Source organism: Varroa jacobsoni, unplaced genomic scaffold, assembly GCF_002532875.2.
Source record: "Varroa jacobsoni isolate VJ856 unplaced genomic scaffold, vjacob_1.0 scaffold_1358, whole genome shotgun sequence".
NCBI classification, from domain to species: domain Eukaryota; kingdom Metazoa; phylum Arthropoda; class Arachnida; order Mesostigmata; family Varroidae; genus Varroa; species Varroa jacobsoni.
The window spans coordinates 377,375-403,688 of NW_019214260.1; the positions used below are offsets into that span (position 1 = coordinate 377,375).

At 41.0% G+C, this 26,314-nt stretch overlaps 1 protein-coding gene across 2 annotated transcripts in view; it reads right to left on the reverse strand.

Annotated features, from left to right (window-relative positions):
- LOC111269167 (uncharacterized) overlaps positions 1-17,819 on the reverse strand; it is a 66,983-nt gene extending 49,164 nt beyond the window's left edge. Inside the window, exons 1-2 of one of the 2 annotated variants that reach the window (XM_022848575.2) lie at positions 16,929-17,819; positions 4,126-4,234 (exon numbers count right to left, since the gene is read on the reverse strand). In XM_022848575.2, the coding sequence (XP_022704310.1) occupies positions 4,126-4,232 (107 nt within the window). In that variant the 5' untranslated portion in view covers positions 4,233-4,234; positions 16,929-17,819. Of the gene's footprint in view, positions 1-4,125; positions 4,594-16,928 lie in introns of those variants that run through there. The other variant, XM_086971992.1, reaches the window with a different exon arrangement.
- Between the last annotated feature and the right edge of the window lie 8,495 nt (positions 17,820-26,314).

Sequence of the window (26,314 nt, forward strand, 5' to 3'; positions counted from 1 at the left end):
TTCAGTTCCTTGGCAAAACGCCCGTTCGTTACAACAAACGACCCATTAAAGCCGCCCCAATTTAAGTGCCACACACTATATATTATTTGTAGACATTTAAGAAGTACGTCTTTAGTCGTACAACGTTAGCACGTAAAGCATGCATGATAGTCGCATTATTGCACGCCCATTTCCAAAGTATCATTTTGAATATGTTCAACGATTTGGATAGGTATTGAGCGGATCACCTTTTCAACTACTACACATTCAGTAAACGAACCACGTTCAGGAGTTTCCCCTGGCACCGTTATTATATTTCGTGCAAATTCGTAACGTGTTTATAAGCAGAAAAAACACCATACTGTTTATAGTGAAGGTGTTTCATACTGCGGCGTATGGTGAACGACTGAGCGTACTAAGCTAATTTAGAAACTGTCAAATGGCTAACCAACAACAGGAAGCAACCAGACTTCAATAAATAGCCCCACTTTTCTTCCTATACACGAAGTATATATATATATATATGCGTTCACTTTATCCTGCACCGACGTCGTCGTCAAAATAGTTCACACAACATATGGGATAAGTTATCTCTAATAACAGTTTCGAGTAGCTGTGTTTATAGATACACAAAGTTAAAGATAATTATCTTTGGTCGCATTAATTTTTCCGTAAGTGTTATCTCTGTAACTCTTGTCCCATTGACATGTGCTGCTACAAACCTATTCTTTTAACGTTTTCCAATTAGTCTCGGTTGCACTCGAACGGCGGAGCATCTACATTGCAGTGAGTAGAACAGATACGGTAAATGTATATCGGGTTCCTGTAGATCCAAGGATGTAACTAATCACTTTTTGTTCATTATACTGTAACACGTCCGTTATTTATTCTGAACGTGTTGAAACTGTACAATGTTTGACAGAAGATTAAAGGATTATACGCGGGGCTATAATGGGTTATAATAACCAGGTCTAAGGAGAGCGCATTTGTCGGTTCAATTCTTATAAATTATCAATAAAAATCATTCGAAGCAATTTATCACTGTCGAGTTTATAAATGGCCTTTAGACTATTAAGTAATACATATATTTTAGTAAACAGTCGCGCAGGCTTCCAAATATTTATGTGCACATTAATCCTGACCTTGAACACTCGGTTCTCGAAATGGACTTTAAGGCTCTGCAAATAGCATATAACGCACAATTTAAGATCAGCATTCTAGCCTATTAGATCCACATAAAATCCGAAATCTCTCGAGGAGTTTATCTTAAAAAAACTTTTTGGCTATTAAAAAAAGGCTATTTGTATTGTCACCGTTGACATCAAGATCTGAATCGTAACTCAACTCAAATTAACAAGCTTCTCTTTCTTCATCAAGCTTGACAAAGCTTCAAGCTTATCTTAAGGTATTCTATAATACTCCGCTCGCGCTCTTTGTTCTGAGGCTCTATGCCATGCGTATGTCCGTCTAGTAAATGTAGACACAAAATTAAACGAGCCATATATTTCCCAGCTAAAATCACGTTTTGCCAGAATTGTATAATTTCGTCGTTTATCTATACATAAAATTTTAGTAGATGCCATCTTCCCTGTGCCTCATTCTACCTGTGCTGTGTATGAACGTACATGAACTTTTTGATTCGTCAGAATAGTGCAGCAGAGCACCATAATAATTCTGTCCTCGTGCGTCGTTAATGAGTACTGCTGTTAGTAGTTAGAGGCGATGTTAAAAGGTTTGGCATGCTTAAAAGCAACGCACTTCTCTACAGTTGCCGTCTATGTTTAAGATCTAACCTCGAGACTTTGTCTTTGTTCTGCCTCTTGCGTTCTGCCTTAGTCTCAAGGCCAACTAAAGCTATATAAAGTTATAGCGGAACACTCAGAAATTGTCCACGGCCTGACAAGAAGGCTCAGTCTCCACAAAGAAATACTCTGCATGACGGCAAGGGACCGCCAAGTACCATTTGCCAGACCGTAAGGTCTTTTCGTGGGGCAATGACATGAAGAAAGCCATCTTCACTAGCACCAAGCTAGCTAGTAAGTAGCGCGGACTAACGGCAAGCGATGAGCACCCCCCGAGGGCAAGGGAACGAGGCAAGTAAAGATAGGTGGTGTCGCCATTTCGACTCAGCTCCGGCAGTTGCCTTTACGGAGTTCACTAACGAGCAACCAGGATGAGGGGATGCTGATAGTGTGTGTCCTTCGCCCGCTAGCGTCGTTGTCATCGACGCTGACAGCAGCGTAGGCAGGTACAAACGTCTACCATATGCCATTGAAGAAGCAATCTGAGTAGCCCGTGGCATAAGTGAGAGCACGACCCACGCACAGTATAATGGCATAGACACCAGGCAGACAAATAGGAGGGCCACAAACAGATGGAAGAACAGAGATCTGCGAGAGGTACAGTAGACTCTTCCATTAATGCTATATGATTGTTTCGTACAATAACAAGTGTACATAATTAAGAGGCTGTTTCATTTTAATTGTTATCCCCATCGTATAATTATAAGTAGAATATTCAAGGACACAGGGAAAGCAGGATCATCTTTCCGGATCCACTACAATGGGTCATCTAAAGCTTATTTTGTCTATGACGTATAGCACTATTTCTTGTAAACGAGTTATATACAGAACGTCCTTAAAGATAACAGAGAATACGAGTACAATAGGGTACCCAGAATTGTGTGCAAGCTTATTTTAATAGAGTTCTCTCTGTGGAAAGTGCGATAAACCCACTGTGGCATTCCTGAATATGTGTAGCGGCACAGTTACCTGTAAAGACGCTGAGTTTTACATGTTTTTTTGTGGCATTATCTTAAGTCAAATTTGTGGCCAGTCGTTCAATGGACAGTAGCCATCTAGGAAGCCGAAAAACCATAAAATATAACATCAAAGTTCGTTGTGTTGATTTTATGATTCAGGTACGACGTTTGGCGGACTGTAGCTCATTCATTCGAGCTAAGTACATTTTACCTTGTTCTGGAAAGCTTTTATCTATATCGTCGATACGCGTTTCCTCTATAAGAGTCAAAAGCCAAATGAGCTCAGTCATGCTTATTCAAATCTTGGTTAACGTGTGCACATTCGGCTCGTTACGTGCCATGAAATAGTTCATCCTATACACTGAATTCACGAACGCTATTTCCTGTGAAAAAGGCTTTGCTATATTTGCATTACTTAGTTAAGGCTAAAACATTTTACCGCCTTTGCTTCGCATACAAATGCCGCGTGGTTTAAGTGTATCTATTTCTCCACTAGAGTGCGCTGCTAGACCAAGCTGCACCACAAGGCAAATGTTTATACAGAAGCTTCTCATTTTAACATTATAATGGGCTTTTAGTAGCTCCCTGATATCCCAAAAACCTTTTAACCAATATAAAATTACAAGATCCAGAGACAGACGGCTGCTCAACGATTGCACGTCTGAATCTTTGGGTAGCCATGTGTGCACTGGCTGTAACACGGTTTTGTCCGTTTCGTTAAAAGTGTGCTCAGGGTATTTTTAGTAAGACCTGGAATTTTTGTATAAACTTGAACACTAGAGAAGTACATGACTTTATGACGATTGTAAGCCATGTGTCGTTTACTATGACGCCATTTCGAAATGGTGCTATCTCATCATGGAGACCTTCGTAGCCTTATTGGCCGATCATGTGCAGCGAGGCCATCACAAAGGTTGCTTTTACAGCAACTGTATTTTTCCTGTTCTCATTGTGCCCGTAGGCATGTATCTGTAATAGCTGATCCATTCCGCTGACTGTTTCTTTACAATCTGTTTAATGTCACTTTGATGTATGCCCCATCTATGATTGAACAGGCCATCACTACTATACAGTTCAGTTAGCCGCGTCTCAAGTTGACCACCACAGGCTTCTCGGGGCAAACTCTGCGTTCGATGTAAAACCAATCAATCAATCAGTGGCAAAATGATTGCTGTAGTCCCTGGAATGGTATAATGAATCGAGTTTTAAATAGCATTTGACTGGTTATGGAACCACTCGACTAATCTTCGAAATGAATGGAACATGTTTACTTTGAAGCTTGATAATGGTGTCAGCAAACGCTTTTCTTAACCAGCAGGTTCTAACTGCCTTCAAGTGGCTGACCCCCATCCTAGGTACAACATTGAAGTTTTCATAACACTGACCTTGCTCGAACGATGGCCTTTCTTCTTTCGACTTCTTCAACTAACCGAATTTTCTCGGCTTCAGTAAAGTGGCACGCGGTGCCAGGCCTAGATGCGAAACCGTGCATGCCTGAAAGATCGGAGAACATAAAAAGAACTTATTTAAAAATTTTGTTCTACTGTTGTTACTCTTACTGAAATGATCACCTAAAGTTAGATGCGCACATATCTCGACTGGTTATTGAATAAGAAATTTTAGAACGTGTCCAGCGTGTGTCTCCTCGTTATACAAGATCACTTCGGTTGTCATCTGGGTCTCTCATCTCCGTTTTTTAGAAATGCTACTCCGTATTCTGCTATTAACAATACGATTGGTACGGATATAAATACCTTTAAGCTTCTTGGGAACGGTTTTCCACATGATGAATGTGATAAACCGCTTACCTTTTTAGTTCTTCAGAGCCTGTATTTTTTTAAAGACAAAAACGAAAGACGAACTCGTAGTTCAATATGAGTTACTTAGCTGGAGAAGCTGGCAAGGATATAGCAGACAAGTATACCATATCCAGCTTTTTTTTTTCGAAGAGGCTGTACATTTCTTTTTAGGTTGTGTATGTCTCATATAGGATATTAGGATTAAGATATTGCAATATTTGTATGTGTGGCCTCGTGCAAAAGCTTATTCATTATTCAAGGTGCCTCAGGTTTTTTTTTAAGATCGTCATGATCTCTTAGTAGCTCAGTTTATACGCGTCCCTTTTAAAAGGAAATTGCTGAGCACTCTTATACTATATATGCGTCTCTTTCCGTCGAGATTGTTTAATTATATGAATAGTCTGATGAAATATAGTTTTTTTTACCACCGGATGAAATGGCCCGCTGGGTTGTACTCTTGTCAGTTACTAGCATGTCCGTGTGGCTACCCGATACGGAAGTAAAGAGTACATTGTACGAAGCAATTAGAATAAACTGAGATTGCTTAAACGGAGCAATTATCATGCAGCTAATTTACGACCGACATTTTTAATACAAGGTCCATGCATTTCAATATGACGAAATAAAGGTCCGACTCAGTGTGCTTTATGTGTGTCATATCATATCATATATATATATATATATACATAGACGTCTGAATGTTTTGTATAAAATTAGAAAAAAAAGCATCATCTGTCATATCTCAGTAAATGACTTACTTTCCTCCAGACATCCTTATTTTAGGATCTAGAATAAAGGCATATGATTAGGTTATAGGTGCTCTCTCAGACGCTTTGCCAGCGACAATGAGAATTATTGAGTATGTTTTAATGGGTCAAAATGATTCGAGATGTTTAATCCGCTTAATTCCTATGCCTCGAAGCCTTGACAGGTCGAGGCTAATTGACAAAGTTGTTTTCTTCTACGGCCTGCTAGAGGCCTGATAAAAATGATACGACTACCTTGATGCAGGATGTAAACGAGGCTCAATTAAACTGTCCACTGGTTTAATATTGTTACCGGAATCTATCTGCAGTTAAATATCACATGATTTCATTCAACTACAACAATTTTAGATTAGCGATAAAATATTTTTGAAAAAAAATCCACTAGCTTTTTTAATAAAAAAGAACTTACTAAGTTGTCCAGTTCTGTTAAAATCATGTTTTCGTATATTCTACAGAGTGCATTGTATGAGTTATTATGATCCCTTAAAGGTAACCTTAAAAAAATAACGATGCTTCCTTTATGAAATTTCGTTTAGGCCCCATAATAACTAAATATTGAAGTAAGTGTGACTAGCGCATTTATCAGGCAACAGGTTTTTCCTTGTCTTCTGACCTTCAGATGTTACTTCGGCTGGACACAGAACGTGACATGCAGTAACACAGTTCGTTCATACTATACCAGATGCTTTTCCGGACATGGCCTAAAAAAGTGCGTCCGTCCGTCCTGTTCTATTTGATGCACCACGACAGCGTGCATGCTTTACCTAAAACAGGCAAGGACTCGCAAATACGAGCAGGCAGGACTGTGAGAGAAAACCTTTAATCCCAATATTCGTAGGCCTGGCAATGTTGTCCTGAGAATCGCTCTATATTTACCGTGGCCAGTATTTCGGTTAATAATACAGCTGAAAGCGGTTTATTCAATCCGAATTCAAATCTTTCTACTCGGGGAAGCGACGAAGCGGCCTAGATAGATAAGAGGGTATCGATCCAGCTAGAATATGCGTCATCAAAATGTATGCCGTTCTCTAAAGTTGTAACCGTACATGTGCCATGTGCTTTCATTGGTTCTTTACTGACGCAAGCGGTTTATTTGGCGTATGATAGGTATAAGCCAGCGGCTCCCCAGTTTCAGCGCTATAAGATTGTGTGCCAGTCTGCACGTGACGCTTGGTAATTTTCTAAGCTTATTAGGTTGTCATATTAATTTGGCGCGCACTTCAATTTGAAAGGGATAAGCATCATTATACAGTACTCCTGGTACAAAATTGGAACAAGCTATACTATGAATTGCAAATTTATTACGAAGAAACTCTCGTTGAAAAGCTGCAGAACAAGCAAAAAGAGTTTATACAGAAGAAAGTAGCCAAGGAAATATTAGGTGCACGAGTGTGGCCTGCTTAAGCCAGTTATCTAGCTTATCAAGGAAGAGTTTCCAAAAGATGCTCTCCAGTAATTTTTCTATAAAACTAATGATTAAGGTCAATAAACAGCCTGATAGTTTATCGTCTTTACACCAAATAAGTAGAGTTCGCATGTTGGTCTTATTACCGTGGCAGCATTTGCCCTATCTTTCGAAAGCCACCCCCTTAAAATTCTGAAATATCGGAATATACGTAAAATCAGTAATAATAAGTTAGTTTCTTCAAGCATTCATTTTAGGCTGAAACTCTATTAGGTTTAATTGAATAGCTATACAATTAAAAGATTAAATTAACTCTATTGGATATAAGTGATCATATGCGAAAACATTTTACTACCGATAAAAAAAATCACTATAGTTTATAGAAAAAATCAAATTTGAGTACTTTTCGAACGCTTCTAATATTGACCTCTGTCAATTTTTTAATGTGCACTTTTGGTTGTTTATGATGTTATCTCTGCGATAATTTACAGTGATACCAAAAATACATTGCAAGGAATTGTGCCTGCGATTATATCGTCTTAGGGCGAAACGGTGGTGAGCGTCAACTAAGCTTGTTGTGTGACAATTTAATAGCGCGCCTTGAAGTTGAGACGGTTGACCTATGATTGATTAGATTGTGTTTTAGAAGCGCATAGTATATAGATATAAAGATCAACGAGTCCACTAAGGACCTGGCTAGGTGTATCCGACGGCGACATTTGTCACGTTGTTCTCCTGTAGGACACGCTTAAACGCGTCACGTAAAAAGCAAAAATTAGCGAGAAAAACCGTATCAAGAAAGGCAATACGAGACAAAAGGAAATTCCTTCTCCTACATATTATAAATAATGCGCGATTTGGGAATGCATGGGGAAAATAAACGCGAATATTAAAAGACAATCCTTGCTATTAAAGAGGCATTTGAGGTTGAAACTTTATTAATTCGCACTAATGAGCCTACTATTAGGTTTCAAACTTGCATTGCGTCTTAGTCTGTAGCACCCTCATAAAAAGGGAAGGTTGACTGACGTCTCTCCAAAATAACCAAACACGCGTATACTGTTATTTGTTCAGAAAGAGTCAGGAATTATATTTATTGGCCAAGAGTAAACTATGACACCCGCTGTTGTTTCAGCAACCCAATATTCGTCGTGGCTATTATTTTTGTTGGCGTTGTTTTTTGTTTTTATCAGAAAACATCGTCAAGCGTCGTGCTGATGTTGTTAAATCCACTTTTCTTGCGCCATTCGCTTGTAATGCGCTAGTGGCCGTAGTGGAAGTAGCAACAGTCGTCGTCGTCGCCGCCGCCGCCGCCGCCGCCGCCGCCGCCGCCGCCACCGCCGCTGCCGCCGTGTCGCTAGTAGTTGTAATAGTGTTGCATTTAAAGCCTTAGCGTTTTCACCGGGGGTCAATGCATTCTACTTCTTTTTTCTTTTCTCTGCTTTTTCGTCTTCTAACAAACTACACGAACCGATCATCATCATCATCATCATCACCATCGTCAGTGCCATCGTCATGATGGTAATATCGGCGATAGAAGTCGCCGCACCATCGTCAGCGGCGGTCACTATTATGGGCATGCACATAATAATAATATAAAAAATATAATAATCCCTAGATCGATTATATATCGTCCGTTTTTCTCCTCTTATTTAGCCATGTCGCGGCGAACGCAATGGCCGGCGAAAAGTACACGACACGGGCGACCTGTACCCGCGTCTGTGTATCCAAGTATTATACATACGTACGTATGAGGATATACACACACAAATATATATATATATATATATATATATATATGGTGTCAACAAGAACAATAACAACAACAAACTAGATAGCACTCGTAGATTGTAGACTTTGTGTTCGAACTTTTTAGAGCCGCTATATAGATAGATAGTGGACCAACTCTTTCCTCGTGGAAATTATTCCCTCCTGTCTTACGCTTGTTGGCCAGATGATGCATAAAGAAGTCGACTTCCAGATTTTTGCTGAGCATTTCCTTCGGCTAAATCTACTTCATAAATGGTAAACCCGTTTGGTTCGTCTCACCGGCTAAAAACACGAATTAAAATTCCGAATATATCGGATCAAAGTCGGAGAAAACGAGTAGACTGACAGCATTGTTTAAACATGGCAAACAAATGAGTTCTACGTCATTAGGCAAACAAGTGAGACACAATCGGCACACGATCATTAACACTCCGCGGGAAAAAGATGTTCTGAGTTTTTTTCTTGGTGTGCCCACGTAAGCAGTAACGATCGCTTAGCGAGAGACTCTAACCGTTGGAAGGAGATGTTACTTAAACGTCTGATTTTGGCCTTGCGTTTTGTTTATATGGAAACCTCGGTAAAAGGTTTTCTATGAAGACCTAACTTGTCCCGTGAAAAAGGCTTTTATACCAGTAAAACATGATGCGTAATGTGGTTGGCTTTAACTTTAAAATAACATATTTTTATTTGAACAGTATAGAATACGAGTGTTTCATCATATTTTGCAAGGACATCTCTTGACGGGTATGTCAGATGAAGAGAATAGTCTTCGTGGAAAAGACAGCTCTTTCCCAGAAAACTTAGCCCTTTTTTTTTTATTAAAAAATAAAAACTTTTCCAAAAAACACTTTTATAGCCAGTCTATGTGCTACGTAAAAGTGTTTTGTCCGGGTTTCAGTCATAAGTTAGACTATTTTAATACCTACTGAGCACGTAAAACTAGTTCCTCTCTAGAGCAATATAACTACCTTAAAAGCGTTCCGCCATGTCTTTCGGTATAAGGTTCCCACTTTTCGTATGAAATTTCGTAGTTTTTTTACCATCATACAGCTACGACTTTTCATCTCAATGTGGTAGATCAGTATTCCTCTAATTTCATCTTCTGTTAACCACTAGGCCAGAGATTTAACGCACTCTGTCCTGTTTCAGGTAGGTCAGCGCGCCAGTTGCCGTCCTTTAAATCAACAACCAGATTATCAGTGGTCGACAAGTGATCCAACGCAAAAGCACCAGCCTCATTCCCACTTATTCGTAGCATTACGTCGGCATGACCTGAACAGCTCCTGCTATTAAATTGTTTTGTTAACGTTCGTTTAAGAGATTTGTGCAATATGAGTCGCGCTTGCACCTAGTTAACTTGCGTAGACTTAAGTATATATTTCACTTGGTCGGTCTGCCCAATTTCAATTTCCTTGACCTTAACATATGGGAGTGCCACGTACTTGTAATCAAAGTGTGAGATTGAGTATCCCACGATGTTTTGAAATTGACCCCCATATCTTTTACAATACAAGGTACGGCAAACATTATATATGTTGTTGCGTCAAATTTGCTTCGATCCATTGAAGGAAAGCGAATCCGTTAATCAATTACGTCAAAAGGCTGAACGCTTTGTGGTTGCCGGAAAGAGTTACGAATCCTCTAACGATATACTCCTGCTTAAAATCTTTCTTAGTCGCCAGACAGCCTTGTATCGTTTCTTTTCACATATTTGTCCTTTTTGCGCAACCTGTCGGAAGGTACTAGCAAACCTATGAGGGAAGAACTCATTGAAGACGGAAGGAGACTAACTCCTTTCGAAGATGCTTTTAATTTATCAACAGCCCGAAAGATACTTCTTTCTTTTCTTGTAGCTCTGCTGATTATAAGAGCAGCGGTAGAAATCCTTTGCAGGACAGCCAGAGAAATGCTATTAAAGGCCTTCCACGGTTAGTCATCGTTGCCGCTGCGGAAGCAAAATAACTGAAAGAAGTTCAGGTTGAGGCTAACGTTGCCTGGGTCTAGCTCCAGCGCCGGATACTAGAAACCGAAAGTGTGGGGTGATTACTCACACACACGCCGTCGTCCATTACCGGCTTTATTTACTCAAAACTCGTGTGCCAACAACAGCAGGATCACAACCGCTACTATTACCACGACCACGAACAAAAGTACTAGCAGCAGTAACGGTAACGGCATGAAGGCCTAATAGGTTTGACTCATCTTCTTGGCGGGACAGAAAAAAGAACTCCAAAACTTCTTCAGTCCCTCAGTACAATCGTCCGGACCCTTCGGCTTTCTTCGCATCTTCCAGCACGAACTTCCTCAGCCTGTCTCCAACTCGTTCCCGATCCTCGTCATGCTCATTGACTGCTTTTGTTGAGTTGGGCTGTCTTTTCGACAGCTCATCTTTATTGAACAATAAAGGAGAAAAATGTGCCTAGCTCGTATGTTGAATCGTTCCGCTTACAGCTAGGTAGAAAAACTATGCAGAGAAGGATATGTGGGCTTAAACACTATGGTTCAATAGAAAAACCTTAGAAGCTGATCGGAAGGTTTTCGCCTACAGGAAAACTTAAGGAAAGAAAGGGTGTGGGCAAATAAAATTGTGTCTCAAGTGTGGATGTTGCTACTCAGGTGTGTACATTCTAGTATCAAGACATTCTTGATAAACGTAACTTAACATATTTGAACTAGGAGTCCACAAAACAAGCTGAATTGTAATGCATGCGGTCCTTATATTGGAGCAGTTTAGTGAGTATCTGTTACATGGCCATGTTATTCCCTTCCAACTTTTTCTTCGTTATAATGTCCATCCTTTGATGAAGTAAAAACTCATTCGCAAAGGCGTTTATATACTGCATCCTTTTACAATGTTTGTCAATTACGGTGCCTTATGTATAATTATTTCATTTATTATGCCAAAGGTCTGATTAGTCGTTAGATAATTCAGAAGTCGAAACAATATGCAAGCTGACTTCGTTTTAAGGACAACTAGAATGACACATGCGATCCGATCGTATGTTAAGAATTGTGGCAGTGCTAGCCTTGATTCTTTCTACCGATTTAAAGCTTCGAGAGGCCTAGTTCTATGACTGCAATTAGCAATAGGCTTAACACAATCCTTAGGCTATGAATAGATACATTTGCGTGCTCTAAACGTGTCCAGCGTGCGAATCTTGGCGAAATGCTCTACAGGGAATGTAGAATACAACAAAACGTATGATTGATGTTACCAGGTCCGTGCGGTCTCTAATAATCACACGCGAGTTATTTATATATAAGGGATAACTGTCAATAATCAATTAACATTATTCTTGTCCTTAAATCGCATCGGACTGCGACAATATTCCTGTTTTCAGGTCGTACTTTCGATCAGTTGCAGCGAACTACGACAACTGTCAATACAGCTGTTTAGACCAACGACATCGAAGCCCCTATTCGGCTAACTGGTAATATCCGTATTCGGACCATAGTCGGTCAACGCGAATAAGGAGCTACGGATAGAAGTAACGTCGAACGGGCGACAATCTAGATATACACGTAAATAAAAGTGTTTACCATAGCGTATCTTTTTCGTGGGAGCATCAGGCCGCCTGCACGGTCGTGTGGCCATTTCATTAGCTCAGTAGGTGACCGAAAAGAGGAAACACTTTTCTATAATTAATTATTATTTATACTCGTGCTCTCTTATGTCGAAAACCGGTCTGAATTGAGATAGCCTCTTCGGTGGCACGACCTGCGCGTTGAACCGGTCGGTGACTGAGTCGGCCGTGTTCAGTCTGATCAGTCAGCACGCCGTCATTGAGTTTGAAAATTTTTTTTCTCTGAACAACCTACTTATTCTATAGGAATATTTGCACGTCAAAATGATTGATAGCGTATAAGTGTCACGTAAAATATCTGCAAGCGTGCTTAACGTTCTGCTGTGACATACTATGGTATCATGTCAAACATCATTGTTGAAATCCATTCTATTATTCTTCACGGCCAAACGAAGGCTGATAAATGGGTAATCGATAAATAAGTCAACGTTTAGGAAATACGTAGGTCCAGCTAAATAAATTTTTTCTTAGATGTTCTATCTTAACCATAAAAGGTGCGTGTTTTCCTAAATAAGGCCCTACGTCTGCTCTAACTACTTCAGTCACGTCGACGGTTTTCTGCCCGTTTATTTAAAGCGTGCTGTCGAAAAATTATTATTGTGACGCTTGTTGTCCTGATAACACTATTAATCTTGTTTTACGAAAAACATGATCGTAAATAGGCTTTTCCTGGAAAATATCTACCGTAACGTAGTCTGTCGTTGTGGCGCTATCACCCCCCGAATACTCTATTACCTACGTGCGCCTCTATTGTTCCTGTTACTGTAGTATCTTGTCATGTGAACCTATGATTAATCAGTATTCCCTAAAGGGCCTAGAGGGAACGTAGGCTGAATGCGAAGTGTTTTTTTATGTGTTATTATTAAAGCGCAATCTACACGTGTTGCTGCTTTCAATAATGGGGACACAAACGCAAATCTCTCAGTATCTCCATAATCATGCTATTATACAGGTACGCCCTGTCAATGTATTTGTTAACCATTATTTCCACGAAGGTCTATTATAGCCTTGTTAGACAAAACCGGTGCCAAACGTGTTTACTTACAGAATACTAAGGAAGTTACGGAACTGCGAGATAATATTCCGCGCTATTTATTTCTTATCTCTATTGTATAAATACAAATTTAGATAATGAAATTTCATGCTAAACAGAAGAAAAAGCAAAACCAGGCACAAACGTTTTTCTCAGACATTATCGTACGTTGGGTGAAACCTCGTATAACAGGCGGATTTTGCTGAAAATTATTTTCTCTAAGGTTAGGTTTTTCTGAAACGTTTCCCTTGCCTTTTACCTTTGAAGTAGTGGAAGTCTGATTTATCTTTCATTAGGTTGCGTAACCTTATAAACACTCTTGAGCTTCTCTGAGTCAAATTATCTGGGTCTTGTTTTGCCTATTTATTTCTTCACAGTCCACAGACACCATCTCAATCCAATGTATGGCTAGCAAGCGATTTGATTGATCTGGCAGAGAGAACTGATTTCAAAAAGGAAAAAACAGTGTCCTAATTTGTTTTCAAGCTACACAATTAGATCATGGGTAATGACATTTTTTTTTTATCTAAAAAAAAAAGCAAAGCATTTTATGTGGGTTCTAGCAACCAATTGAGTTGTTATGTATTTACCATCTCTATGGCTCTTCCTCATCTCGGCAGAAAATCCGTCAGATTTTGAGACCCTCGTCATCTACAAGCATACTGTTATAAATCTGATTCCCCAATAACTGGAAGATGTGATAATCTGTCAATGCAGAATCTGGAATGCAGATCAGCAGATGATCAGCGCACAACACCCCCTATTAAAAAGCCTTACTAAACGCTAAAAATAGAGATCTGGTGGAATTCTGGGTTCAGACGTGTTTCCACGAGCTGCCCATTCTTTGATCTGCTTTATAACCCTGTAGAGACACCGCTCTTCGTGACCTGTGCTAGTTTTGTTTAGAAACCTAAGAACGTGGTTGCTCAGTGTTCGGAGACAACGAAAAGGCACATCACCCTGTGTTCTACCTAACGTTTACGGAGCACACATGGCCCCATTTGAGGAAATCTCATAGATTGAAGATGCCTGATAAGGCGTACATTTTCTCCGCCGAACCCTGAATTGTTTGCTAGGTGCCATCGCTCAAAATACTTATAGGCGGCGCTTGTCGACACTGAATGACCGACCGGTGCCAGATGAATCCTTGCTTTAGGACCCCATTTTTAATGATTAGCCTTTTCAGCCATTGAATCCATATTATACACAGGCAAGTTTTCCGGTTTGTTTTGAAAACTGTCTGGTTTCGGCAAAAGACGGAACAGGGTAGGTGTGAAAAATACGCCTGTTCCCAAAAGCATCCATCCTTAAAGTCTGAACATGATAGAAAATTCTGGCCATAGCGGAATTAATTTGGAATAAACTTCTGTAAGGCAAGAGGCACTTTCGAAGAGTGTAGATGTAAATTGTAAAAAAAGACTTATAGAACTAATGTTCCAACCGTCTACACCTCTCGGCTGAAGTGGCATATGCTGCAAGCTAACATGAAACCAAATCTACTCTACTGATCTTAAATAAATGAAGCTCAATGAGTTCTATGAACAAACGAAGCTATGTATTATGTATTCATCATCACTCGTTACGGCTGTTCGTCGTCTCTCGACCGATCCGATGGAGAACTTCGGGTCTATTACCGAAAAATGTGTCAGATTGAAACCTTCGTCACTATCAAGCATACAATTACGAATCTGGTTCGTCAGTGACTGAAAAATCCAGCTACATCCTTCTGTTAGACTTAAATTGAGCGAGAGGGTTCATGCATAATACAATTCCATAGCCCCATTGCCCACATTGGGAATTGTCGCTAGCAGCAGCAGCAGCAATGGCAAAAGCGAGTCAAAATCAAAAGAAAAAAAAAAAAAAAAAAGTCAAAAATGAAATGAAGCTCAGCTATGTAATAGATATTGCAAAGCAACACGAAGGCTATTAAAAATTCACTAAATTTCATTATATAATTGATTCTGAATAGATTTTATTTGATATTGGTGCATATTCTTCATTTAGCAGAAAAGTGAGCCTGATTCAACTTTTTAAGTTAAATAAATGGTGAGGTTACTGTCCGCACGTTTATAACGAATGGTGCTCAGTAAAAAATGTAGATATTATTTTATCAAATACTAGTAGAAATTAAGTTTTTGTACTTAATTTACATTCTATTTGAAAATATCATTTTCGAAGTGATAAAACTAAGTAAAAAAAAAGAGAAGTACTACTAATTGGAAATTTTCAAAAATCCTCAATTAAAAATATTCCCATAATATCCAAATATTATATATAATTTAATCTAAATTACGCCTAGGAATCGTATCGTTTTCGATAAAAATAGTCCATATTGAAGGCAACTGGATATGATGCGATGCGATCTTTCTAGTCAAACAAAGAACACCTTTAACTTTCAACGAAAAATACGTTCTACCCATAGAGTCAAATAAATCTTTCAACATATTTACTATTCTACAAGATTATACAAAGTGGTTGGACGTGGTAGTGTCAAAACCCTAATATTTTTTCCCGCATCATGTGTTACATTGAAGCCTTAACCCATGAAGCATATGCATTTAAGGAAAAACAATTACAAATGCCGGCTTTGGCTGTATAACCCAGCCATAGCAGAACACTGCTAATATATTGTTAGCTCACAGTACATGTCCGATGTTAGGTGTGGGGGGGGGGGCGATAGCGGCCAATAAGTTTACTGTTGATAGACTTTCAATGTCTTTCGTTGCAAGTTACTTAGAATTATGTCTAACACACTACCATCTATAACACTAACTATATACAGCTACTTTTTATAGTGAATCACTTATGTTTAACTTTATTACATTGTTAATATAGTACTGTTTGCCCACGTTCTTATAGACGGAACCAAGGATCGCTTATATATATATATATATAAACCTTCGATTTATTTTGGGCTTTTCATATGCTTGTTTCACTGACGATTGGCTTCGTACGAAAGCCAGATAGAACCGAGCAATCGTAGATGGTATAAATATGATTATTATAACCTTTATTTCATTCTCGATCTCTCTAAGCTAAGACCTGAAGCAGAACCTTATAGCAAGGCTTGTCGTAGAAGAAACAGCTGACGTCAAATATACGAAACCTTTGAAGCCTGGCAGCCGTGAAAGCGGTACGAAAAGTATGCGAAACCGAGCCGCCCTTGTATTACAGCTGAAATATAGTAGCATCGTAAAGCAATCCAGCACGAAGCAGGTCACAGCTGAATGCAATGTGTGCTTGTATCTAAATAGGTGAAATGCACTCGTGACCACTTCTCGGTAAAGGCTGAAGGTATTCGTCAACAAAAGAGCAGGACGTCCTGACGCATCTCCTAAAGTTTTCGTCATCTCCCCCATAGTTCCTTCCGATAGATCAAATCGAAGAATCATGTTGTCATTTACTGTGTGTGTGTTCACTGCACTGAAGTTGACGATAGACTGATTAGAAGCTGAAGCGATACCCTAACTTTAATTTTATCGACCTAATGCGATCAGAGAACATGTCCTTAAAGGACGAGACTGTTACTCCTAGTTTTCCGCCAATACGTTTGGTACTTAAAGCATCAGATCCCAAGTGCCCTCACATTGCCTTCACGTCTCATAATAGATATGTTTAGATGTTGGTGTATGAATTCACTAATGCACTCCATCTACAACGGCGATAGATATTAACTTTATGGTATCAACTAATTGCGTGCTCAGTCATCAAATATATCAATTTCTAGTTGAAAAAGCATTTTCAATTTTTCAAATAGAACGAAGGCTTTCGAAAATGAACCCGGATCATATGACCGGAAAGGCGGTGTAGGTATGGCGCAGGGTACCGACCTTTATTTCCTCTGACGACGACTGCACATGTACAAAATTATGAAGTATCCTATTCTGCACAGGTTCCAATAACACTTCACTCTCGTCTCTGAGATCACGGATCGTATAGTTTTTGTTTCATCTATAAGTTTTTTCCTGACAATTGGGGTGCGTTGTCGAGAACTGATTTCCTATTTGGCGTTTCGTGCAGTACGAACATTTGCATTTAGTGTTTAGTACTCGGTGTTATAGGTCGCACAATCAGATCTTCAACTTACGGAAGAACACACAATGATCGACGCCGTAAAAGGAACGTATCCTAAACCGAAGAAAAATCTGGCCTTGTAAATGATGATGTTATCCTTAGCTGCCAGAGGACACTAGTAGACGTATGCGACGTATGCGCACTCATGAGTATACAATAGCATGCCGATAGCTTGCGAACACGTTTCTTTTCTTGTCTGCCACTTTCGCATTTGTTGTCGTCCCAATCAGGTCGGCGTGCTATCCTGGGGACGCTCCGAGGAGTCCCGTGGTTCCGTTCCGGCGATGTGCGATGCGCGGTTTTCGCGTTGTGGTAAGGGGGCTACTCGCTGACTCCTCTCCTCACACTCCTCTAAACCACCCACCTCTGTGTGCTGCTGCTGTTGTAACGTATTTGTGTGCCTTCTCCAACAACAACAACAACAACAACAACAGCAGCAGCAGCAGCAGCAGTCGCCAATACCGTCGCCAGCACGATCAGGTCGAAGTCGGCACTGAAGTAGTCACCGCAGCAGCAAAAACAGCGAAAAGCATAGCAGACTGCGGTGAGCGATCGCGCAGATCGATACCACCCCGACACTGGGAATAGCGGCGGCGTAAGCTGCTAGCGCGACTGACGACGAGGACAACAACGATGTCTTCTGCTGCCGTCGCCGCCGCCGCTGCTGCTGCTGTTGCCGTTCGATTGTCGGTCGCTGGTTCGGCTGGTCGTTTGTCTGACTCAGTCTCTCTCACTCTGTTTGTGCTCGCTGTTCCCTGATTGAGAGCGTACGTACACTTATCGTCCTTTTCTCCTTGCCGTCCTACGACCACCGCCGCCGCCGCCGCCGGCAGCGGCCACAGTGAACAACAACAAAGCGGGCAAGCCGAGTAATCGGGTTCAATGTTCTTATGGGACGCGCGCGCACACTGTGCACACAGTCTGTTTCACTATTTCAGTCAGCAGTAACAGCGGCTGTAGCAAAAGTGTTGATTCCAGGACCAATGGCAGCTATGGCACTCTTTGGAGCTCGTTGAAGATCCTGAGCCCGCGCCCTGTTTGCCCGCGTACAACTCCACTAACAGCAACGGTAATGGCAACAACAGCAGCAGCAGCAGCAGCAATGGTGGCTGGCTGTGGCAGCACGCCGATAAAAACGCCCAATAGACCTCGACTACCGTCACACTACGTGTGTACGGTACTACTTACTTGCCGCTGGCCTCGCTGTTGACGACGACGACGCTGCTGCTGCGGCCGCGGCCGTGGCCGTCGTCACGCCGTTCGGTCGCACACACACACACACACACACACACAGACACACATGTGCATGCATTCAGCCATAGTCCGATAGATACGAGAAGTACGAGAAGCTGTAGCACCACTTTCCTCTGACTCCCGATTTGTCTCTGCGTTTTTCTACCGGTATGCGCGTATCTCGGTGTCTGAACATCTCCAAATGTTTGTGAACAATCCGTCGATTGAGAGAGTGAAACTGGAGAATAGTTGTACAGAACAACATAAACATATATATACACTATACAGTATATCGGGAGTGGGGCGGGTGGGGTAGGGGGTCGACTTACACCAACGGTCCATGCTGTTTCCCAGGCGGCGGCGGCGGCGGCTGCTGCTGCTGCTGCTGCTGCTGCTGCTGTTACCGCTCTCCGGTATTTGTTGGCACTTGGCCCCGCCTCCACTGTTGACACCTGCCGTATTGCTACGTTATTTCGCCGTTCGATCACCACTGTAATCGATATAGAGCAATTCCTTGTAAAACGAACAAGACTAATGCATTTATAATCAGTAGCCGACAAATACAGATGTGCCATCGATTCAGTGAAGACACACACGCAGTAACTATGTAGGGATATAGGCTTTGTAGTCCAGTCATTTAGTGGACGACATGATGGAAGAGCAGGGCTCGACTAGCGGGAAAACACAGGTTTTTCTAGATGTCTCTTAGTAACAAGGCTCCAGTATTTCATAGAGTTAATGATAATGATGAACAGTAACAAGAGGCGAAATAAACAGTATGTTAGTGATTCCGTTAGTTCTCCGGTGACAAAAGTCGAATAGCCCGCTGAAAAATCTGTGCAGGCTGGACGCTACGAGAGCGTTTTTACGGCAACATCAATTAACGTTCGTGTAATAACAATGTCATTTACATAACTAGTTTATGATCTTTCACAACCTAGATCCGTAAGACGGTGCTATAACCAATAGGACTTACATGCCGTTTGGGAGACGACAATCTTTCAATTATCGGCGTACCTTTCTTATACCTATAAGTGTACCCTTTGACTTAGCCACACAAATGGATCACGGTGTTGCAGTAAGTGTCAACGATACTGAAGCTTGTATGAGGAACAGCTGGGTGTCAACTATAGGAAAATGTCCAGTGTTGCTTCGGATCGCGTTGTAAGCATGGAAAACTGTAAACGTAGACATCATTCTACAGGATTTTAGGAGAGGCTAGGAAGGATTTAGCTTATATACTTAAGATAAAATTTATTGTCTCTACCCGATAAACGAAAATCTTTCTGCGTTACATTGCGTAAACTTTCCTTTTGTGACCCGTAGCAAAAAAAAACTACTATACTATGCATATCGTATATTCTGCCAGACTGCTCACGCTATTTTCAATGAATTGCCATCTTGAAAAAAATATTGCCAAGTTTACGGCCCAGATGAACACCTGTTGATTTCAATAGAGGCAGCAACCAAAACTAATGTAATTATTGTGGTATTAGCACACATTTTATGCAAAGTTTTACTCTAACAAAGGAGAGAAATACATCCACCTTTGTGGTACTGAAGCATGAAAACTATTACCTGAGAAATAAGATCTCGAGACGCAAATGGTTCTTTGAAAACAACAGGTGCGCCTTATTTAATAGTTTGGATTTCCATCGAGATTTTGCAGTTTCTATGACATCTACATAGGAGCACCGCATGTGACTGGATTTTATCATAAGCGTTTTGGATGACTCATAAGAATCATAGATATTCGATTGTACACGACAGTTTCCCGTGTTCCTTCCTTTGACGTTGTCATAACAGATCCACTAGGTCACTATAATCACCATCGAGTGGCTGGTATCAATTTGTAGCAAAGAAAAGATTCCCGGAGTACCGGAAAATTACTTAGCACGTTTGTGATAAATTCGTGGTCTGACGTTTGAAAGTGGGGAAAACTACAGCAACACTGAGCATATAAATCTATATCTATGTCCGTATAGTTCAGATACAGATCTGTAGTTATTATTATTATTGCTCCCTCGGCTTCCTCCTTTGACTTATCTTTCCCGCTCTTATTGTATTGACCTGCTGCATATACATGCACATGATATAGATACGGCGAAGTATTACATTGTATTGGCCCTATTAGGCTGTATCGACGCCGTTGTTTTCCGGCCGGCGCAGTGCCATTGTTGGAAAGTCGCGTCGAAGTGCGTGATGCCAAAAGACAGAGATTCGAGAGAGAACTGGGCAGAAATGAGATGCTGGGGGCTATTTTATGTGTGTGTGTGTGTGTGTGTGTGCCGGTCCCAGCCTATATATGCTGTTGTGTGCAGGTGTCTTTCTATCGTCTTCGTTGTTCTTTGCTGTCTTTGTCTGTATTTCATCCGTATTCATCGAATTTGGCCGTCATATAAGGGCAAAATAGTCTTAGATCTGCATGGCAGGCAGAAAACAACAAGATCTCGGACAGAATGTATCAAGCTGGGGTGCTGTCAACGTACGAGAGACACACATCAGGCTGTCAAACTGCTTTTAGACAAACGCTGGAAGCAAACGAAGAGACGATTGCTGTAGAACGGCGACGAGAGAAAAAAGGCGCGTCAGCGCCAAGACGCCACAACAAACACGCTGATCAACGACAGGGCTGGGAACAAGGCAAATTCAAGAGACCGACGAGGCGGCGGTCAAAATCCAGATGATAGAAGCAGGAACAATCGAAGGAGAAAAAGAGCGAGAATCGAGAATTACAGTTGAACGTAAAAAACGAAAAGCTGTCATTACGTGTTAGTCGCACAGGAAGCAAGCATGCGCACGAGGAGACGTTGTCGCAGTGTTATTGCCTTCGCCGTCAGCACCAACTAGCCGTTCGCTTGCTTATGGCCCTTTTGAGCTGAGTAACTTGAAATAGTGCGCTGCGAGGTACTCTTAAGCCTGCGCGACAGTTGCAAGCCCAACAGGCAGACGAAGTTGGAAGCTGAACCGGCTGTAAAGGTGAGTGAAGAAGCATGGCTTGACTCCTCACCGTCCACCTCTTCTCCGATGTGGATTGTCCTCTATAAGTTGCTGTCCGAATGTCGGTAGGCGTGTGAATATGCTTTTCAATAGACTGTGGTAATATGGGCTGCCTATCTATCTCCGCTGAAGGTCCGATCAACCACATCGAAAAATGATGCCGACGGCTAGACATTACTATTGCTGTTAGTGCGGCCATATTGAATTTCAAAGCGTGTAATCCATCGTTCCTTTTTTGGCTTTTCAAAAACTACTTAACGGTCATGAAACTGTTATCATTCACTGCTCTGGAAATGGACCAGGATACCTTATTGTTTCTATAGGTGCCTCTATGCTGCGCCTACAGCAGGGAGGCGGTCGAAATCGAAGAAGTATCAACTACAGACATACAGCCTGCACGAATTTTATAAGTATCGAGCCTAAATGTCTTTATTCCCTTCGCTGGCTTAGGCTACTAGATATGACGCAACTACAGCTTCCGTATAAAATGGGTTTGAAAGTTAACGGGATATGCGCCATTTTAGACCGAGAGGTGTCATCAACAGGTGAAATAATTAACGATTTGTTGCTATCCAAGAGGACACCCAAGCTGTTTGAGCAGTTACTCAACCTCATGACAAAAAGCTGATATTCTACAATGTCAAAGTCGCAATATTGTTTTAGAATAATACTTTTTACATTGTACATTCGCTTTCAGATTACGAAGCAGACTTTAAAAGCTTTAGCTAAATATTGACGTATTAGCAAAATTTTAAGCGAAGTTGCCATTCTTTAAGGAAATCCTTACTGATCTTCTTGCGTCCCCACCTTATTGTCAAACGCACGGTTCCACCCGTATAGATGTGTATTTACAGAAAAAAAAAAATTTTGGACAAGATTATTTTCGAAATCGCCAAACCCTCACTACCGATCCATGGGATTGTACAGCTTTCTCATCACCTAGCTCATCGCTAGGTATAGAGACCCGGTCATGCATTACCTTAAAATGTCCCAAGATCTTCTACGATACATTGGCTTCGTTGGATACCCGAGAAAGCTGTGGCACACCAACTGAAGCGAGTATAATAAAATAATCAAATACAGAAAATTTTACCGTCTAAAAGATACGTAGTATGAGAATTTTTTTTTTTAGGTTAGCAACGATTTTTCTTAGCACTTATGTGTACCTAGATTTTTCTAGTTGATGTAGACCCACAACGATTTCGCTCGATAGAGCACTCCAGCATAAAATGCACGGGCCAGCAACTATGTTTTAGGGGTTACTATGTGCGGTCTTGAAATACCACTCTTGATCGTTGTGGCAAGGGATATTCCATTGGCCACCTGGGGCTGCTTGGTTGAGGCTGACGTTTGCAAGACTAACCGTAATTTATTACACTTTAGTCGACGCTGATATCTTTCTTCCTGTTGCTAATCAGCCAGTTGTTTGTTGCTAGAAAAAGAGCATATATTGTACTCAGCCTGTTTGTTTTTTCTTTTTTTTTTTTTTTTTTTTTTGATACAAGGTTAAATTGATATGTTCAATGAAAACAGTTATTGTCCTCACAAGCGCTTTTATGACCGACATCTATTCCTAGATTATTCTTCCGCCTAAACGTTAGGTATTCTTCATTATGTAGAAATAATCCAGAGTCATTGAAATTGTCCGAAGATACTGACGTCGACATCGAGTGATAATAACTAGCAAGGGTTAGGCAGAATATACGAGTTCGAAATAATTTTTCTCAACATCCTGGCTTCAGCTGTATTTGGGTTGCTTAAAAAGACCTTTCACACTACACCTTGTGCGATGTAACCCATTAGACCATCTGCGTACGTAAAAGTAAAGCTGGACAGACCGTAACTATTGACGCTGTTTTTCATCCCTTACGCTATTTTAAATAGGCAACGGTCATAGCGAATGGGCGACGCAGTTAATAAGTTAGTTACTATTGTTGTTTTTTTTTTTACTAATGCCCTTGCATCAATACAGTTCGAATTGGAAGTTACCTCAAGTCAATGTAAAGAGCTTCCCGCAATATGTACGTTTTGCTTTAAACTGGAAAGGATTAGTGGCACCTAGCTAGTTTATTGAAGCGGTAAAATGTCAGATAAACTTAAATGAACATTATGAAAGCGACTGTAGTAATAGTCTTGGTGTTTCATCGTCGGCAGTCCTTTAAAAAAAATAACAGCAGTGACACCGGTTAAGCTGCTGCGTATTGTCTAGGGTAAGCATACGTCCGTATATACGTATCTATCTGGGGTAAGAGTGCAAGTCTAGCTTTTTTTCCTCTTTACAAAACAATTGCTCTAGATTTTCTAACACGTAGTTATTGCGATGCTTTTAAAATCACGTTGTTTGTTTTTCGGTGGCGATTTCACTGATTCCCGTTAGTCATTTTCCCGAGAGAAGAAAGATGTCCCTAGAAAAAGAAGAAAAATCAGTTCAGCCATCCCCGAACCAACTCTAATTCTGCTATGTTATTGAACGTTATCAAATAAAAGACACACACCCATTCGAAGATATGACGACACCCCCTATCAAGTTGTTACGTCATTGAAAAACGCAGCGAAAGAATTGGCGAGCACCTTTTCAATGGACAAAAAAATAAATTGTCGCTGAATAAAGAAGGGAATGCGACGTAAAAAAGGGGCAGATAGTTGTCACAATGAGGCCGTGCAGATGCCACCCGCATCATCGCTGCTGCTGACGATGACGATGTAAATCCTATGCATATTCGTACTTTATTGATAAATATGTATTCAACTGAAGGCAAGCGGCGGAATCCTACCGTTCAATAACAACAATAAGATGACCGGCCGCAATAGTTCGCTACATTGTTGAATATTAATCGCATTACCGCCTTGCCAGACCATCACATTTTTCCTCGATACTCACGGATCCCCATTCCAGCAGCAGCAGGCTTCTAAACCGCTTTAAATACATTCATACAAGATACTTGAAATTTTCCGGAACCACGAGGCAGGATTTTGACTAGCACAACGGCCGTCAGGGCAGGAGGAGCGAAGTCCAAAAGGAGAGCTGATTTAGATAGATTTATATTAGTGTTCCGCACGGTCCCGCCCTAACGCCGACATTAGTAGGCAAGCAAAAACAGCATGAATAAGTGCAAAGGTGTCTCCTTCTCTATTATTGCGTAATACAATTAGAAGCAATGCATGGATAAGAAACAAAGGAGTCGGTGGCTTATTCTGAACGCAAATACGACGATTCGAGTGGGAACTCGATGAAAAAATCGAAGCTATACGCACCTAAATACCCACTCAATATTTTTGAAAAGACAAACTGTGACAAACTACTGGACTCCTATGCTGTGTGCATGTCTGTCACTTGCAATCAGCTTGCAAGCCCCCCAGACATGCACACCAAATTTCTTTAGTAGAATAAATACGAACTTCAACTAGAGGTGCTGTCGGGAGCGGTACAGGAAGAAGCTCTGTACACACCTTAGTCCATGAAGTTTTTAATGTGTCTACTCCAGCAAAATACACGAGATGCTTCCCCGATGAACTGGTATTATTACTACAGTCCATATAAAGCATACAACGTTTAGATGGTCATAGCGTTTTTGCTATTTATCTATTTACTTTGATGTGTTTTTCTTTCATGCGTGTGTGCGCCGACATTATGTAACAGAAGTTTCATCTCTTGCAAAAAATAATTATAAATATAATAATATGTTCTCCTCCTACCCCTTCTGCTATTCTAGCTTGATGCCGTACAAATGAATAGCCCTTCCCAAGCACTAGGAGGAAAAACTGGTTTCGGCATTGGGCTGCTTCAGGACCGCTGGTTACTGCAATTGCAGTGCTTTTATTCGCTACGGCTGTATCATGCATTATGTCTGTATCGATCTATGTATGTGTATGTGCATGTGAAAGAAGAAAGAAATTAAGTTCGAGAACGACGGACAAAAAAGCGAGAAGACAAACATGGGATATATAGCTAATATATAATGATAGCCGTGTGTTCTACGACATGCCCCAGCACCAATAACAGCAGGCGCGAGAAGGTTTATACATTATGAACTTCTGCCGGTTTTATCGTCGTTTTAGCCGTTGCTGCCGCTGTTATATTAAAATTCTGATAGTGGACAGTGCACAGCAGGCGTTCACTTAGACAAAAAAAAAATCGATTCAAGGCAAAAAAAGGCCCGGCCGGAGCCGAGCAAAAGATACTGACTGTATTAGGTGGATGAACGGACGGCGGAAAGTCGAGGCGATGGTACAAACAAAGAGAGCGCGGCCTGAATCAGCATCCAGCCGCAACGGCGTCGGCACAGGGCACCGATGATTCTATCCCGCGATATGAACTAGATGGAAAAATCGAAGCTATACGCACGTAGATATCTACTCAATATTTCTGAAAAGATAAACTATAATGAAAACGCAATGGAGCAAAAGATATCCACAGTGGTCGCTTAACGAGCGTTTCCAACGGTGCGTCCAGGTAGCGGCCCGTGAATTTTTGCGAGCAAATACGTACGCGCTGTAAATGGATAGTCGGTACCTAATAGACCTGTACGAAATTACTGAAATGCGCGCTCTTTTCTTGACTATTGATATTTTCCTTCCTCCAGTCCCCGTTTCTGCTGTTTGTCCTCGCTAAATACTGAACCGTTGCAATTGACTTTCCGCGGTGGAAAAAGGATATTCAGTGTCTTCGTTATCGTCAACGGCATCAACATACGACAGTAATATCTCACGGGCTCGTATGCCTGTCATGATTATTTCCGAGACAGCGTCTGCACATATCTATTTTGCCATTATTTAGATTGAGAACTCAAATCTTTGGATTTATTCGTAGCTGATATTTATTGAGCGAAACAATTGACTCTCGAGGTCGTGTTCATTTAAGAGCTTCTTTACACATCTTCACGTTATGCAAAAGAGGGCGACGAAACAT